We start from the raw sequence: 16,254 nt of genomic DNA, 5'->3' as shown, positions 1-16,254 counted from the left end.
GGTACGAGGACCCCCCTAGCAGAGGTCTAGGAGAGGTGAATAGGCTGAAGAGGGAGGAGGGTGGGAATGGGAAGATAAGAGGGAGGGGATTACAATCAGGATGTAATGTGAATAAATTATAATAAAATATACATTTAAACAAAATAAAATAAAATGTAACCTAAGGGAGAAAGGGTTTATTTGGTTCATGATTCCGAGTACATCATTGTGGGCAGTCAAGGCTGCAGGAACCTTAATTGTCTCGTCACATCACACCCACAGTCAAGAGCAGTGAACAATGAATTATTTGATCCACACATGTTACTGTTCAGATCAGCTTCATCGCTCTTATACAATCCAGGATGCCCTGCTCAGAGAAAAATACTATTCCTGCCTCAGTTAAGGTGATGATGACAATCCCTGCACACATGCCCACAGGTCAACCTGATGCAGACAATGAGAGTCACTTGCCAGATGATTCCTTATTGTGTCAAACTGACAGCTAAAGCTATATCATGCATGGCCCATTGAGATGTCTCCATGGGTAAAAGCACTTGCTATCTAGTCTGGCGACCTAAGGTTGATCCCTTAAGACCCACAAGGCAGAGGGAAAGAAATGACTCCGCCAAGTAGTAGATGTCCTTTGACTTTCACACGTGCAATATGGCAGGAGCACACGTAAAGTGTGCATGCGTGCGTGCGTGTACGGACACGCATGTGCGCGCGCGCGCACACACACACACACACACACACACACTGAAGACCACCCACCAAATAAATCCTGAAACCTAACCATCACAGACTCAATATAATTTGCTCGATGAACCTCAGGTATGGGTAGCTCCCCAGATGAGGCCCAAGTTGAAAATGCTCCTCTTAGCATTGAGTCTCCAACAGTGTAGAAACCTATGGATGCCTCAAATCTAGCCTTGTCTTGGCCTCCTGTCCCTTTGTTCTGAGCGGCCTATCCTTTCTGAGAGCAGTCTTCCTGGTCCCACCATCTTTGTCCTATCTTCCGTATAATATCCAACCTATTTCCTGAGTCTGAACTCTGTCCTTCACTTACTCACACCCCCCAACTGCTTCTTCTTTTTTATTTTTTTATTTTTTTTTTATTAATTTATTCTTGTTACATCTCAATGTTTATCCCATCCCTTGTATCCTCCCATTCTTCCCTCCCCCCATTTTCCCCTTATTCCCCTCCCCTATGACTGTTCCAGAGGGGGATTACCTCCCCCTGTATATGCTCATAGGGTATCAAGTCTCTTCTTGGTAACCTGCTGTCCTTCCTCTGAGTGCCACCAGGTCTCCCCCTCCAGGGGACATGGTCAAATGTGAGGCACCAGAGTACGTGAGAAAGTCATATCCCACTCTCCACTCAACTGTGGAGACTGTTCTGACCATTGGCTAGATCTGGGTAGGGGTTTAAAGTTTACCGCCTGTATTGTCCTTGGCTGGTGCCTTAGTTAGAGCGGGACCCCTGGGCCCAAATCTGCCTATCATAATGTTCTACTTGTAGGTTTCTAGGACCCTCGGGATCCTTCTACTTTGCTATTCTCCCATGTTTCTCTCATTTAGAGTCCCAATAGGATGTCCTCCCCTCTGTCCCAGTTTCCTGGTAAGTGAAGGCTTTCGTGGGACATGCTCCTTATCTACTTCTTAGATACTTGATAGCTGAACTCTCTTCTCACTCTTAGCAGGTCCCACAGGGGCCATTGACTTGCCATAGGAAGGGCACAATGCTTGGTGCAACGCCATGTACATCGCAAATATTTGTAGAATGAATGAAAGAATGAATTTTGAATACTCTCTTTCTTTTGAAATGTTTTGGATTTGAGATATAGTAACACAACACCCACATTTCGTTTGCCTTTTTTCTACCTACTTGGATTCTATATTGGGTACGATACGGAACATTTGCATGTGGCGTTTGTAATCTTCACAGTGATTTCCCGAAGCTTCTGTTGTCATCTCTGTTTTACATAGTGGGCTATTTCCTCTAAAATTAGTGGCTAACCTCCCTTCTTGGTGGGTTCACTCCTAGAAGCACCAACTCCTGGCCTTGTTCTGAGGTTTCTAGATGTCTTTGTTGTGACCTGCCCATGACCCTAATCCTATCCTGATCAGTCACCTCACCTCTGTCTGAACCCAGTTGGGACAGAGCTTTGACGGAAAGACAACCCTGAGGGTTTGACAAGGTCATTGCATGAGGGCTTGAGGCCATTGAAGGAGGTGGAAAAGCCAAAGGCATCTTCATGTTTGCAACCACAGTTGACATGGGCATCAGAGAAGACACCCTCCTAGAAATCAGGCCGGCATTCTTGTGGCTGGCTGCAGGTATCACCTCAGCTTCCATGTATTTTCTGAGTATACACATAATCTCAATCTTTGAGACAAGGACTCATTCTGTAGCTCAGGATGACCCAAAATTTTAAGCAATCCTCAGGATTCAGGCCCTGGAATGCCCAGATAATGGACAGGGGCCACACAGCTGGCTTGTAAGCAAAGCTTTCCTGGCTCTCATGACTGTCACCTTGTGGATCACATGCTACAATGCACAGGGCTGTGGTTTGTGAGATGTAGTCACAGCCATGGCAGCACTGTCACATGACCAAATCCCTCCCTGTGGGGGAAGATTGTAAATGCCAGTGCTGACTTCCTGAATACAACACTCTCATTCCAGGATCCCGAAATTATGGCTCATGGCCAACTCTGTCTGGCCTCCTGTTTGCATAATAACCTGCAGGCAATTTTTTTTACATTTTAATATGATTTTTAAATGACTATGACATATAAGTATTACCTGAAAATCAAATCTCGGTGTCTATAAATACAGTTCGTTAGAGCATGGCTGAGCATATCTCCTTGTAGGCCTTCCAAAGCTGCTTTGGCACTGCAGCAGCAGAAGTGCACAGTTAGGACAGACTATAGCCTCGCTGCGTTCATATATTTACTCTCAGAGTACATAAGTAAAAGCGGTAACTCAGTGTCCCTCCCCGCCCCCCTTTCCATTTGTTGAGGTTTCTAGTCAGGAAAGCAAGTAGAAAGAAACCTTACGTTTTTGTCTGCAATTTATTTACTGCTTTCTATTGCTTGACAATAAAGATAAAATGAAGATACCCTGTATCCCTCCTCATTTTTTTTTATGCTTAAGTAACATGCATTAAAAGTCAGTGAAGCGTGAAACGCCCGTCCCCAATGTCAACGTCATCCTCCACACTCTGAATGATACCTCCATCTTTTCCTATTAAACCTCCACATGGTTTCATCAGGATCTGGAGAAAATTACCTATTGGTTCAGCCTCCTCACACACATTACTTCTATTATTAATAGTAGTGATTGTACTATTACTAATAGTGGTTGTAGAATTATGCAGTTGAAAAGGCAATGAGTTCTCGATATCGGCTCTGTTCTTTATCCTTCAAATGCAGTTGCACTGCTTCTGTTTGGAGTGGAGCGGAGCTGGGCTTCCTTGGTGCCCCATCGCCCTGCCATTCTCTGTTCTCTGCTCTCCGACACGCTTCAAAGTGAGGCATCCTCATCTTCGTTGATCTAAGAACTGAGACAAACAAGAGTCAGGTTACAGAAAAACTGTCAGGAAAAAATGCATGTAGCATCCTGAAAGTGACTCCCTGTCCCCTTTCCCAGTTCTGCTCCTAATGAACTGAATAGTTCATAGAACTCAGTTAGCAAATAAAATATCCTTTGTTCATCTAATGATGTCAGGGTGGTTGGTTTCTGTTTTATTTCTAAATAAGTGGCTTAGTGGCACATACCTTTAAGGCAGAGACAGGCAAATCTGTGAGTTCAAAGCCAGCTCAGTCTACATAGTGAGTTCCAGAACAGCCAGAGCTATTTAGAAAGACCATTTCAAAAAAAAAAAAAAGCCATCTCATTTTGTTAAGATTTCATTGAGGTTTTTATGATATCTCATACAAAAAAAAAAAAAAAAAAAAAAGAAAGAAAGAAAGAAAGAAAGAAAGAAAGAAAAGCATTCAGTATATCAAATTAACAATTTACTGAAAACTATGAAATATAAGTAGGAGATGGATATTTATAACTGATTCTCCTCTTTTTCCTAGTGAGAAGCTGGATGGAAAAGCTAAAAGACAAGGTAAGGAAAGTCTCTTCCTCCTGACTTATCCTAAAGGGCAAATAAAAGACGTGCAAAACAGTGGAGCTCCTACGGATTACCACTTAGGAATTTATATGTACATGTGCCAACACATGTGCCTGTGATAGGAGAGCATAACTTTGAAGGAGAGCTAGGAGGGGCGTAAGAGAAGAGAGTGTAGAGGGAGGAAATGGAAAGGATAAATGTTGCCATTAAATTGCAATCTTAAACATAATTACAATAGTGGAGCTTCAGTTTGGGGTTCTGGGCCTCTCAACAGGGGAGGTGTTCTCTTTGGATTCCTTCATGGAGAACACAGGAGTTGGACACCATATTCTCTGGAACCTTGTTCGCCTCGCCTCCCTTCTCTCCTTCCCTCCCCCATCTCTCTGTGTCTCTGTCTTTGTTTCTGTCTCTCTGTGTCTCTGTCTCTGTCTCTCTCTCTCTCTCTCTAATATAATGTTTCTATGTGTGTGCAGGTATGTGTGCTTATGCACATGCAGAGGCCAGAGGATTGAGTCAGATGTTCTCCTCCATCATGGTCCTACCTCATTCTTTTGAGGCAGGGTCTCTCCCTGAACCTAGAGCTGGCAGTATTTTGGGTACACTGGCAACCAGCAAGCCCCAGCAGTTTTTTCATCTCTACCATTCACAGAACTGAGGTTCCAGGCGTGTGAGGGGCCTGCCATCCAGTTGCAATGTGGGTTCTGAACTCAGGTCCTGTGGTGGCACAGCAAGCTCTCTCAAACCATTGTTTTTAGATTTGGCTCATCTTATTTTGTGTGTATTCGTATTCTACCTGAGTGTGAACTGAAGTTACAGATGGTTGTGAGCCACCATGTGGTTGCTGGGAATGGAGCCTGGGTCCTCTGCCAGAGTAGCAAATGTTCTCAATCACCAAGGCTTCTATCTATCCCAAAAGCAAGCACTCTTATCCACTGAGCAGGCCCCTTATTGTCACAAAGGTGTAATAATTTACCTTGGGTGGTACTCCCAACTAAATAATATCTTTGACCTACCTGGAACTGTTTCTTTTAGGGGACACTGACAGTGTTGTTCATCTGTGTCCGTACGACAGGAAACTGCCCTAGGTGTGCAGCTTATTGCAAAGTTGCTTCTCATTACACACTAGTAAGCCACCCTGTCTGGGCGGCCAGCTGTGGACAGGGACTTCCCCCTCTTGTGCAGATTCCACACAGTGGTCAATAATGCTAATTCCTTTCCAGGTGCATATTTCCTTTCTTTTTTTAATCTTTAATCCTCTCCAAGTTTTCAAATTTGGTTGCTTTGTGATTTTAAAGGGAACTACTCAAAATATCAATGGAGGCCTGAAGTCATTGTTGTAGCCTGCGATAGATGCCATTCATACGTTTTAGCTCAGGTCTAATTGGAATTTCAATTGCTTGAAAAGCTTGCTAATGGTCAGCCATTGACATGCCTTCAGTTCTCCAGACTCAAAACACCTTTGCTTGTAGTATTCCATACATTTTGTTTTATTATTCGAGCCAGTTTTCCTATAGTGGAATTACTAGTTTTTTTTTATTTTACTACAACTTAATGTTAAAGAATAAGCTGTCTAATTGAAAGTAAAATTATGTAATTACAGTAGTTCTCACTACTCCTTTGTTTCTCAGTAAAAATTAACATATATGTAGCTTTTGAGAGTGAATTTGTTTTGTTTTCAAATATGTTAAAAGTGACATAGGAAATTTTCAAGCTGTTGAGGTTGTTGGGAGCCATTTTTGCTACTGGTTATGTTCAGATGGACAGAGAAAGTATTAGAAGAATATCCTGAGAAAGATATTTTTTAAATTATTTATATTAAGATACATTACAAAATAATTAATATAGACTTAAGAATTGGCATGAAGCTGCATTGAGCTTGGCTATTACAAACTTTACAATAGGCATGCAAATGCCAACTCTTGCTTGTTACTGTCTGCAGAAGCACAGCAACTGCCTCTGAAGAAAGTCACTCAAACCCTTAGACTGAAAAGTAAACACATACTCAATAGCACTCTTAAACCAAACCAGGGTACCCTCTCAATCTAGTTTCATAATTTGTTATGACACTGGGTCTTTTTTCGTTACGAGAATTCCAAAAAGGAAGTGTTTTCAAATGAGTTCTGGCTCATTTCTTTTCTTGTTCTTTTTTTTTCCCTCTAGTTTTTCTATGTTAAGATTAACATTGCTCTCAAGGGACAGGAAGCTCCCAGCCATCACAGCTGAAGTCAAAGGCTCATGGGTAGTACCAGAGAAACAGGACCTAACGTGCTTCAGTTTGATGCTATACCATTTGTGGCCTTCATTCCCAAGGGTGATTCCTGATTCTGCATGGCGTGCCCAACTTAGCTATCTCCATGTTCTAGCCGGAAATCAGAGGGGAAAGGGAAACATGGAGGACAACCTGTCACTTAAAAAGAAGGCTTTCTGCTATTCTCAAGGGAGATATGAGAGCCTCGGCTTCCCCTACAAGGAATGTGTCATTGAATATGTATGTGCCACAGTGTCTTAGGGTTGCCATAGCTGTGATGAAACTCCATGATCTTCCTGCCCCCGCCTCTCTGACCCTGTGATCCCAGGTGTGTGTCGCTGTGGTTGGGTTAATGTGGTGCTGGGGGTTGAACTCAACGCCTTGTTCGCGGTAGGCAAGTACTTTACCAACGGACCTACATCCTCAGTGCCTTTCATAGGTTTTTCTTATAACTTTCTTGAAAACAGATGTTTTTGGACAATATATTTAAGAAAAAACTCAAAGACAAGCATATAAACCCAAGCATTGCTAGTCAGATTTTGGTTTATGATATATTTTAAGTGCTTAAAACTTTAGGAGGAAAGAAATAAAAATAAGAACAGTACTAACCATACCCCTACCATCTCTAATCTGGATGTAGCCACTGCTAATATTTTACTGCCTTTGATTTTTATTTGCAAACATATTCTCTTACTTTTTTTTCACTTGAACCATCTGATGATAAATTGCATAGACTGTGGCCTATTTATCTCTAATTTTTTTTAGTGTGTACTTCCTAAGAATAAGAACATTTGGGCTGGAGAGGTGGCTCAGAGGTTAAGAGCACTGACTGCTCTTCCAGAGGTCCTGAGTTCAATTCCCAGCAACCACATGATGGCTCACAACCATCTGTAATGTAATCTGGTGCCCTCTTCTGGCCTGTAGGTGTACATGCAGACAGAACATTGTATACATAATAATAATAAATAAAGAACATTCTATTATCAAATCTTACTGCAGTTTCTATCTTGAGCCCATTTTCTGTAGCTACAGTACATTTATGCTCTCTGGTATTCATAGTGCAACTTTCAAGAGACCGGAAATGACCTTGGCAACAGTATCACTTCTCTAGTGTAAGACCCATCAACAATTACGTAACATATTTCTTGATTACATTTCACCCATATCCTTTCATCATTTTACAGCTTTCATTTCATCGTAATATACATTTTTTGAAGAATATTTTATTTTAAAAAACAGAATCTCTATCATTTCAGTCTTGTTGGCTGTTTTATCATGATTAGACCCAGCTTGTACAGTCTTGGTTGGAAAAACGCATGGGGAAATTGGACCCCTGGGATGCCATTTCTCAATGCGTGTGCACAGCCAATGATTTTGAACAAAGAAAAGTTACTAGGCACAGTTGGTAGCTTAAAAAATAAGTGCATACGATCTTATTTTACCTGCAAAATTTAAGTGATAGGCAGCTCCGAGGAATGTCTTATTTTTGTCTTAGTCAGCTTTGAAGGACGAGTGGTTACATTGCATTGGAAGACAGGCTGAGAGCTTTGTCCCATCCTATAATGTATTTGTGACCTGAAAGTAAAGGAAATACCATTTAAAAAGTGAAAGATGTAACCGATTTTTTTGTATGTGAAATATGACAGGAGTGATACATTTGGAACACTTATATGTTGGTATGGAGTTAAACTACAGAGCTTCAAGAGGCCGAGACTTATTTGTCATGTTGATATTCTGAAGAATGAATATTGTCCTCTGCATGCACAACCAGAAAAGGTTCATTAATGGTGCTGAAAGTTGATAATTTTTCATTTTAAATATGTGTGTATATTTCCATGACTTGAAATAGTTATTTATTTATTAAATTTTATTATTCAGATTATATCCCGATTGTTATCCCCTCACTTGTATCTTCCCATTCCCCCTCCCTCCGTCTTTCACCCTGTTCCTCTCTCCTAGACCTGTGCCAGAAGGGGACCTCCTCCCCCACCACATGATCACAGCCTATCAGCTCTCATCTCAGTAGCCTGCTCCCCCTTCCTCTGAGTGCCACTAGGCCTTCCTACCAAGGGAAGTGGTCAAATAGGGGGCACCAGAGTTCATGTCAGAGGCAGTCTTCGCTGTCCCCACAACCATTGAGAAGGAGCTGTCCATTGGTTAGATCTGAATAGGGGGTCTAGGTTTACTGCCTGCATTGTCCTTGGTTGGCACAGCAGTTTGTGTATACACCCTGGGTCCAGATCCACCAGCCTTGATGGTCTTCTTATAGGGTTCCTGGACCCTCTGGGTCCTTCTATCTCCCTATCCTCCCATATCTCTCTCACCTGGAGTCCCAATAGCAAGTCCCAGCATCTGTCCCAATCCCCTGCTGAGTGGTCACCCACATTTGTAAAATGTCGATTTTTTTAAAAAGTTGGTATTTTTGATGATAGCACCAAAGGTTTTGAATTGTCCAATATTTCCCTATATAGAAGATTATAGAGTTTTTTATAAGACTCAAGCAGCTTTGCAAGAATTTTCGAAAAAACCTTGGTTTTCTACAAAATGTATGAATTTGTTGAAGAATGGTTGGGCTTTGTTTTTCCATTGAAAACACTATCCTAAATTGATGGAAAGTTTTCCCAATTTAAAACTCTGGAATATAAGGCCAGTGAGGGGGTGCTACTGAGGGCATCTCTGCTAGTCCACATGCAGGTTAGAAAATCAAAACCTACAAAGCTCAGCAGGAATTTCTGAAACTAACTACTCCCCCCTCTCTCCTGTGTGTGTGTGTGTGTGTGTGTGTGTGTGTGTGTGTGCGCGCGCGCGCGCATGCGCATGCATGCATGCCTGTCTTTCTGTCTTTCTGTCTGTCTCATTTTGGCTCATAGCTAGAAGCAGTTTTGCTAAATAAGAAATTAAATAGGAACGGGCGAAATGAGTCCATGATTTAAAAGCGCTTGCTCCTCTTGCTAAAGACCAGGTTCCGTGCCCAGAGCCTATGTGATGGCTGATAACCATCTATAACTCTAGTGCTAGGTGATCTGATGCCTTCTGACCTCTTCAGGCACTGCATGTACTTGGTGACACACATGCACTCAGGCACACATACACACATCACATATGCAGAAACTAAACAAATGAATCTTTTAAAAAGAAGAAATCATTAGAAGACTCATGCCTTTTCAGAAAAAAAGAACCCCTAGTTATTCTAGTTTTTAAAAATTCTATTTATTTGATCACTTTACAGCCTGATCCCAGCCCCCTCCTTTTTCTCCTCCCAGTCCTGTCCTCATGCTCCCTCCCTGTCATTGGAAGGACTGGGGGAGCCAGTGGGCTCAGACACCACAAGAAGACCTACAGAGACTGAACCACCAACCAAAGAATCACACTGTTCTCTCAGGACTGAGTGTCTACAGTGGCCTTGGGCAGCTGGGAACACCCGAGGCTCCTTTGGAAGCAGCCATGTTGCTGGCAGTGGTCCCTTGTGCCACTGTTTCCCCAGGACTGAGGACAGTCTCTATTCTTGTCTCCTTCACATCGCTTCTCTCCAAGATCCATTTCATACCCCACATCTCCTCGTCCTTGTCCTCCAACAATGAACCTGCCTCTTCGCTCATGCCCCTGCGCCCTTCCTTGTTGGCAGCACTCTCGCCTTCTACTCATATGCTCTTTTCCTCTTCCTTTCCTACTGCAATGCAGCTGAGAGAAGTGAGAGCTGAAGGAAGGGAGGGAGGGCGCGAGAACAAGACACCCCCACCCCCCTTTACCGTCCAAAGAACACAGTGTTCCAGAGGACATTTCAGCCCTTTGGCATGCAACTCAGGCTGTTTCCAATTTATTGCATTTTAATAGCCCTGGCATTCTCAGAAGCCCACTCCATCCATCTTTAATACAAATTATATTTCTGTCATCAAAAATTGATGTTGACAAATGTGCATAATCAGGTGGCTGGAGGGGCCACTAGGTCTGGCTGATTTATTTCGGAACATACTTCTAAGGGAATATATATACTCATTACTTTCTCTGTTGCTTTTCTTCCCCCAAAGCAGTACCTTTGTTCTAGGCTCCCTTTTAAATTATAACAGAGCAGTCAGAAGAATTCAAAGCATCTACACACCTGCTGCTATGTATCAGGAAAAAGCCTCCCAGAACCTGGTGGTCTGTGTAACATCCTGATGAATGTCTCTCTCCTTCTCTGTTCAGGCTGGCTACATGTCTGGAATGCTGGTGCCTGTTGGGGTAGGGATAGCTGGAGCCTTGTTCATCTTGGGAGCACTCTACAGCATTAAAGTTATGAATCGCCGAAGAAGAAACGGCTTCAAAAGGCATAAAAGGAAGGTATGCAGAAACAAGAGCAAACCTAATTTGCTGCAGACACTCTTTCACTGCTTGCCGGATTGGCTTTTTAAAAGTGTGGAGAGTTGTTTAATGGTGCAGGAAAGGCTTTTGTTCACGGTGCTCCCTGGTCTTCAGGGAGTGCTTCTCCACTTCACAGAGAGAGATTCTAACGTTTTCCTGTTTTCTTTCCCCAGCAGAGAGAATTCAACAGCATGCAAGACAGAGTGATGCTGTTAGCTGATAGCTCTGAAGATGAATTCTGACTTGAACTTGGGTTTAATTGCATAGTCAATGAGATCGTTGCTTTATTTTATATTTGGAGGCAAAAAGAAGAAAGAGAATAAGTAAATAAATAAAACGGTATCTCACCACCTTGCTGCTACCAGGCCTTTGGTCCAGCCCTTGAATGTGCTTGAGAGTAGATTTTTCTTGTGCTGAGCAGAAAAAACACACTGTATATCAAATGCAGCACACAGTGTTTGGCTATTCTGTAGTATGTTCGCCATCACCAAGGGCTGCAACTTAAAAACACATAGTACACATGTTCAGTGGGGTTAGCTGGGTTAGGTAGAATAAATATTTTGTATTTTTCCACTGCCTTTTCCTTGGTTTGGATTATGCTGGACTGAAGTTAATGGTGTTCCCACCAAGGCCTCCTCAGCTTTGATAAACAAATTCTAAGGAAGAGTAACTGCTCACAATCTTTCTGTGCCATTTTGAGATTGTTGGCTTGTGGACATTGCTGTGCCCTATGCCTGTATCAAAGACTAGTTACCACTTGGAATGAATTTTTTTTTCTGATATATCTCATCCTGTTAGGATTATGTTCAAGTTTGCATATTAAACTTTCCAGCCTCTTAGTTTTTATTATTTTTCTCTCTTTCTTTGTCTTACTGTTAGTAAGAAAAAATACACCAGAATTATGCATTACATGAACCCTTAACCTCAGTTTGTGCTTGCTCTCTTAAATAGTGTAACTTAGCTCATTGCGTATGCTGAAAGAATCTTATTTTTATCATTATAAGATATTCCTTTGGTATATTACTGAAACTAGCTAAGAAGAAATAAGGACAGCATCAAGATGAGGATGTGTAAGCTTCCAGAGTGATTGTCCTTGCCATTTGGTTCTGTGTTTAAGTGGCCATTACTGTGAGTAAGGCAGAGCACTTTTTCATGTCTATGATCTTGTCACCAGTGGGCCACCAGTGGTATTTTTGGCTTTAGTCATCAAGGTAGGAATTCTTTAGAGAAGGTGACCAGAATTCTCATGTGCAAAGGAACTCTGGGCATCCTTCACAGGGGACAATGGGCCCTTAGATTCTTTCTCATTTCCATTGGAAATGGAACACATTTAAATACCCTGTTTGAATCTGGGTATTTGGTAAGTATAGTTCACTGGACTTAGCGATATAGCATGTGTCAGTTCCTAGAATAGATAAAGGTTACCAAAATGCTGTTACTATGGAGAATGTGTTCATAGTTATTAGAGCCTAGTCCACTGTGACAGGGTCAATGTAATTATTCCTCATAGACCTGAGTGAAGAAGGACACATATTTTTGTTTTTTCTATTCTACTGGGGAAGGGAGCTAAAGTAGAAGAGAGAATGAACCAATCATCAGTCACATCTGTGGACTCAGCATGAGGACAACCTTGGGCCCAATCTATGCACTGAACCCTTTCCCCATACTTTGAATGATATCATGACATTGGAAGGTCTCTCTTTAAAACCAAGGCTTCTTGGCCAAGAAACATCTATTGTTGATATCTGTGTTTGTTAAATGAATAGATTTCTCATGCAAGCTCTTCCCTCCCACAGGAATTTAAGCATCATCTCTAGGGAACTATTGGGAGAGTGTCATGGGACCCATTTCTGAATGATGGCTATCTAGAAAAAATATCTTCACTAGATAAGTTTGATTAAAAAAAAAAAAGCAAAAAAAAAAGCAAGTGTTTAAAGTTGAGGAAGAGAAATGAAAAGCCCCACAGAGGCAAATAAAAGCTAGCAGTTCGTAAATCAGGTTGAAGTCAGGTTTTTTTCTTTTAAAGTAGAGCATGAGTCATGACTCTCATCAGTGAGTCCCAGTTCCACAGGAGGGCTGCCCTGCTTCTTTGTAAGGGATGCTTTCTAAGAGCTATCCCTGCCTGTGTTCCTCAAGCTGGGGACAAGTGAGCAAGAGGGGACATTGTTACCTGCCTTCTTGACAAGTTGTACACACGAACTAACAATAGGTGTTTCTATTTCAAGGACACCTGGGTGCAACCAATGGGCACTCGTACCTGGCACTACTCAATCTGTAGCTTTAGATTAGATCAAGGATAATAGTGCCTCTTCAAACTCTTGTGTAAAAAAGTCATTCTTTTGACTGCTTTGGGGACCCTTCTCCTCATATTGGGTTGCTTCGTCCAGTCTTATACGAGGGGAGGTGCCTAGTCTTACTACAATTTGATATGCCATGTTTGATTGATATCCATAGGACTCCTGGCCTTTTGCGAAAAGAAATGGAGGAGGAGATGTGGGGTAGGTAGAGTCTGGGAGAAGACTGAGGAGAAAACCATGGTCTGAATGTTTAAAAAAAAAGTCATAATTATCAGTCACAAATTCACACAGTGAAGATGACATGTGTGTGAATTTGTACTTTAACAACAATCTCAACATCTCCTTTGGCACTCGTGAGTGTGTACAGAAGAGGGCCTTACTTAGACCACAGCAGATTTCTGTACAAACCTATTTAATTGTCTGTATAAAGAAACGTGGTAGAGCTTTGCACTAGACTATTACTCAGTCCTCAAAAACAAAGAAAGAAATCTTGTTACAGTGACATGGATGGCAGATGCTGTTTGCTAAATAAATAAACCAGACATATAAGAAGTGTTGCGTGATTCTAATGGATCTGAGCTATCTAAAGTGGCCAAATTGAGAAACCCAGGTAGAATGATGGTTGCCAGGGATGGGGGAAGGGAGAGGAGGGAGAAGTGAGGAAGTATTGGTCAGTGGTATAAAGTTTCAGGTTTGAAGATGAATAGGGTCCAGGCATCTGTTGTACAGTGTAGCACCCACAATTAACAATGCTGTGCTGTACAGCATAGCACCTATACTTGACAATGTGTGGCTTTTTTCACTCAGAATTTTATTTAGACAGTAGGTCTCACATTAAGTATTTTTACCATGAGGCTATGAGGTGAAGAGAAGCAAGACTCCGGGAAGGGAAATTTTCCTTAGTCACTCTACCCAACAAATCACACCTGACAAAGTTAAAAAAAAAAAAAAAAAAGGAAATAAAAATCAAGATAAGTGAAAGAAACTACTAGAAAAAAAGACAAAAGACCAGAAGGCCAGCGAGAGGAGAAGTTTTCTATCATATCCTTGGTCCCTTTTGCTATAATCAGAAGATGATATTTTTATTTTGAAGTGCTTTGATTTTACTTTTTTCTGTTAGCCGCTTCCTTTACTAGCCTCTGACCCAATTTATATGCAATATTTAGAGTTGATTAGTATCCCAGGGTAACAGATTCCCTTAGCAATATCTTAGCCTCGTTGCAGCTTGTACGTTACCCCTATGGTAGTTTTTCAGAAACTTAAAGTACCCATACCTCTTACACAGGTCAAAAATGTTGAGGAAAAACTTAAAGCTAAGTGCAGGAACATATTTAAAGTGGTTATAAGCTGAGTAAACTGCAAGACAGTTTGTCATTTCATTAATTTATTGCATTTAAATTTTATTTTATTTTTGTAGTACTGGAGATGAAACTCATGACTTCATATATGCATGAAGTAGCAAATGCTGTACCACTGAGCTGTCACTTCAGCCTTCATTTTACCACACACAGAGAGACACAGAAACACACTTGAAGCCAAAGTTTTTTTTTTTTTCAGTTATTTTTCCTTTATTATTTTAATCAGAGGGACACATAGTCTCATCAATGCTGCAGAGGTGACACATGAACTTTGCTCATTCAAACACAATCAAGTTCTAAATAATGAGAGAAAGGAATCCTGTTTCAGTAGTTAGTGTATATTACCATTTCTCTTTTCCTTTAATTTTAGACTTGGTTCCTTCCTCTCTGCTCCTGTTTTGAGAAATAAATATAAACAGATGTACTAACCACCCAGAACACTCTCTTTCTCTAGGTATCTAAACAGATTAAATTTAAAAATGGCAAACGTTTCAGATGACAAGAGTATTTGTCCAAACTCTTTTTATACAAAATTTTGCAATATGTAATAACAGTGATTTAATTCTGCCTTCAAACACCAAATACTTTAATTATTTTATATGTTTATTTTTAATTTGATATACATTACAAAATCACATTTGTTCCCATATGATTTTATATAGAATAATGGTTTTAGTATGTTTGGCTCCTAGTTTTTTTTTTTTCTTTTGAAAGATAAACTTCAGAAATGTGAGGGTTTAATTCTCCACATGAGCCTCTGCTGGGCCTGTTACAATAGACTTCTGTTTCAATGCGACCCACACACCATGGGAGGAGTTGTGAAATGATACTGTGCTCCCAGTGGTAAGTGAGGAATGTACAGCAAGTGGAGTTCACTGTGGGCTTGCTTGGTTTTACTGTGGTCATATGCATTTTCTCAGGTCCTGTTCAGGGGAGTGCATGCCGTGCTCTGCAGGCACTCTACAGGCAATTATCAATCAAACCAACATGTGATTCAAAAATCATTATTGGAGGAAGAAAACTAAAATCAGGTATCCCTTCTGTTCGGGCATTTACCTCATGATCCTCTGCCATGTGTTCTTTCATCTTCACTGATTGTTGAAACTGGGATTTTCATATCCGTTTTTTTTTCTTTTCAATTTATTTATTTATTATGTATACAACATTTTGCCTGCATGTGTGCTTGCCAGCTAGAAGAGGACACCAGATCTCATTATATATGTTTATATACCACCATCATGTGGTTGCTGGAAATTGAACTCAGAACCTCTGGAAGAGCAGATGGTGCTCTTAATCCCTGAGCCATCTCTCCAGCCCCAGAGTTTTTATAATAGTTTGATTTTTACTAGTCATCTATCTTAGGGCATAGAGTTAGAAACTGATTATATTTTATTGTGGGAAGAATCATATTTTATCAGTTACAGTAATACTCTTTTTGTATTTTAGGGAAAGCGTACTGTGCACCAGAATGGTGGTTAGTTTCTCAATCATGGTGTGTTGGCTAAATTTTATGTCAGCTTGACCCAAACTAGTGTCATCTGAGAGGAGAAAACCCATTGAGAAAATGTCTTCAGAAGATTGTAAAATTGGGCTGCAGGAAAGATTGTAGTGCATTTTCTTAATTAGTGATTGGCAGGGGATGGTCCAGCGCATTGTGATTGTAGCCATTCCTGGGCTGTGATCTTGGCTTCTGTAAGAAGGTAGACTGAGAAAGCCGGTAAGCAGTACTCCTCCATTTCCTTTGCATCAGCTCCTGCCTTCAGTTTCCTGCCTTGGTTTGAGTTCCTGTTTTAACACTCTTCTGTGATGAACAGTGATTAGTAAGCGAAGTCCATTGTACACTCAAGTTGCTTTTGGTCATTGTGTTTCATCACAGCAATAATAACTTACTTTAATGGACTTGGGATTTA

General features: G+C 41.1%; 1 protein-coding gene across 1 annotated transcript in view; it reads left to right on the top strand.

Annotated features, from left to right (window-relative positions):
• The window catches only part of Armh4 (armadillo like helical domain containing 4), a 77,305-nt gene extending 65,802 nt beyond the window's left edge, over positions 1-11,503 (top strand). Inside the window, exons 5-7 of the mRNA XM_051142993.1 lie at positions 4,063-4,094; positions 10,534-10,668; positions 10,863-11,503. Coding sequence (XP_050998950.1) covers positions 4,063-4,094; positions 10,534-10,668; positions 10,863-10,931 — 236 coding nt within the window. The 3' untranslated portion in view covers positions 10,932-11,503. The remainder of the gene's footprint in view (positions 1-4,062; positions 4,095-10,533; positions 10,669-10,862) is intronic.
• Positions 11,504-16,254: the final 4,751 nt, after the last annotated feature.

The sequence above is a fragment of the Acomys russatus genome, chromosome 3, assembly GCF_903995435.1.
Source record: "Acomys russatus chromosome 3, mAcoRus1.1, whole genome shotgun sequence".
NCBI classification, from domain to species: Eukaryota; Metazoa; Chordata; class Mammalia; order Rodentia; family Muridae; genus Acomys; species Acomys russatus.
The sequence above is the reverse complement of the archived record's forward strand: the minus strand, read 5'-3'. Positions and strand labels throughout refer to the sequence as shown.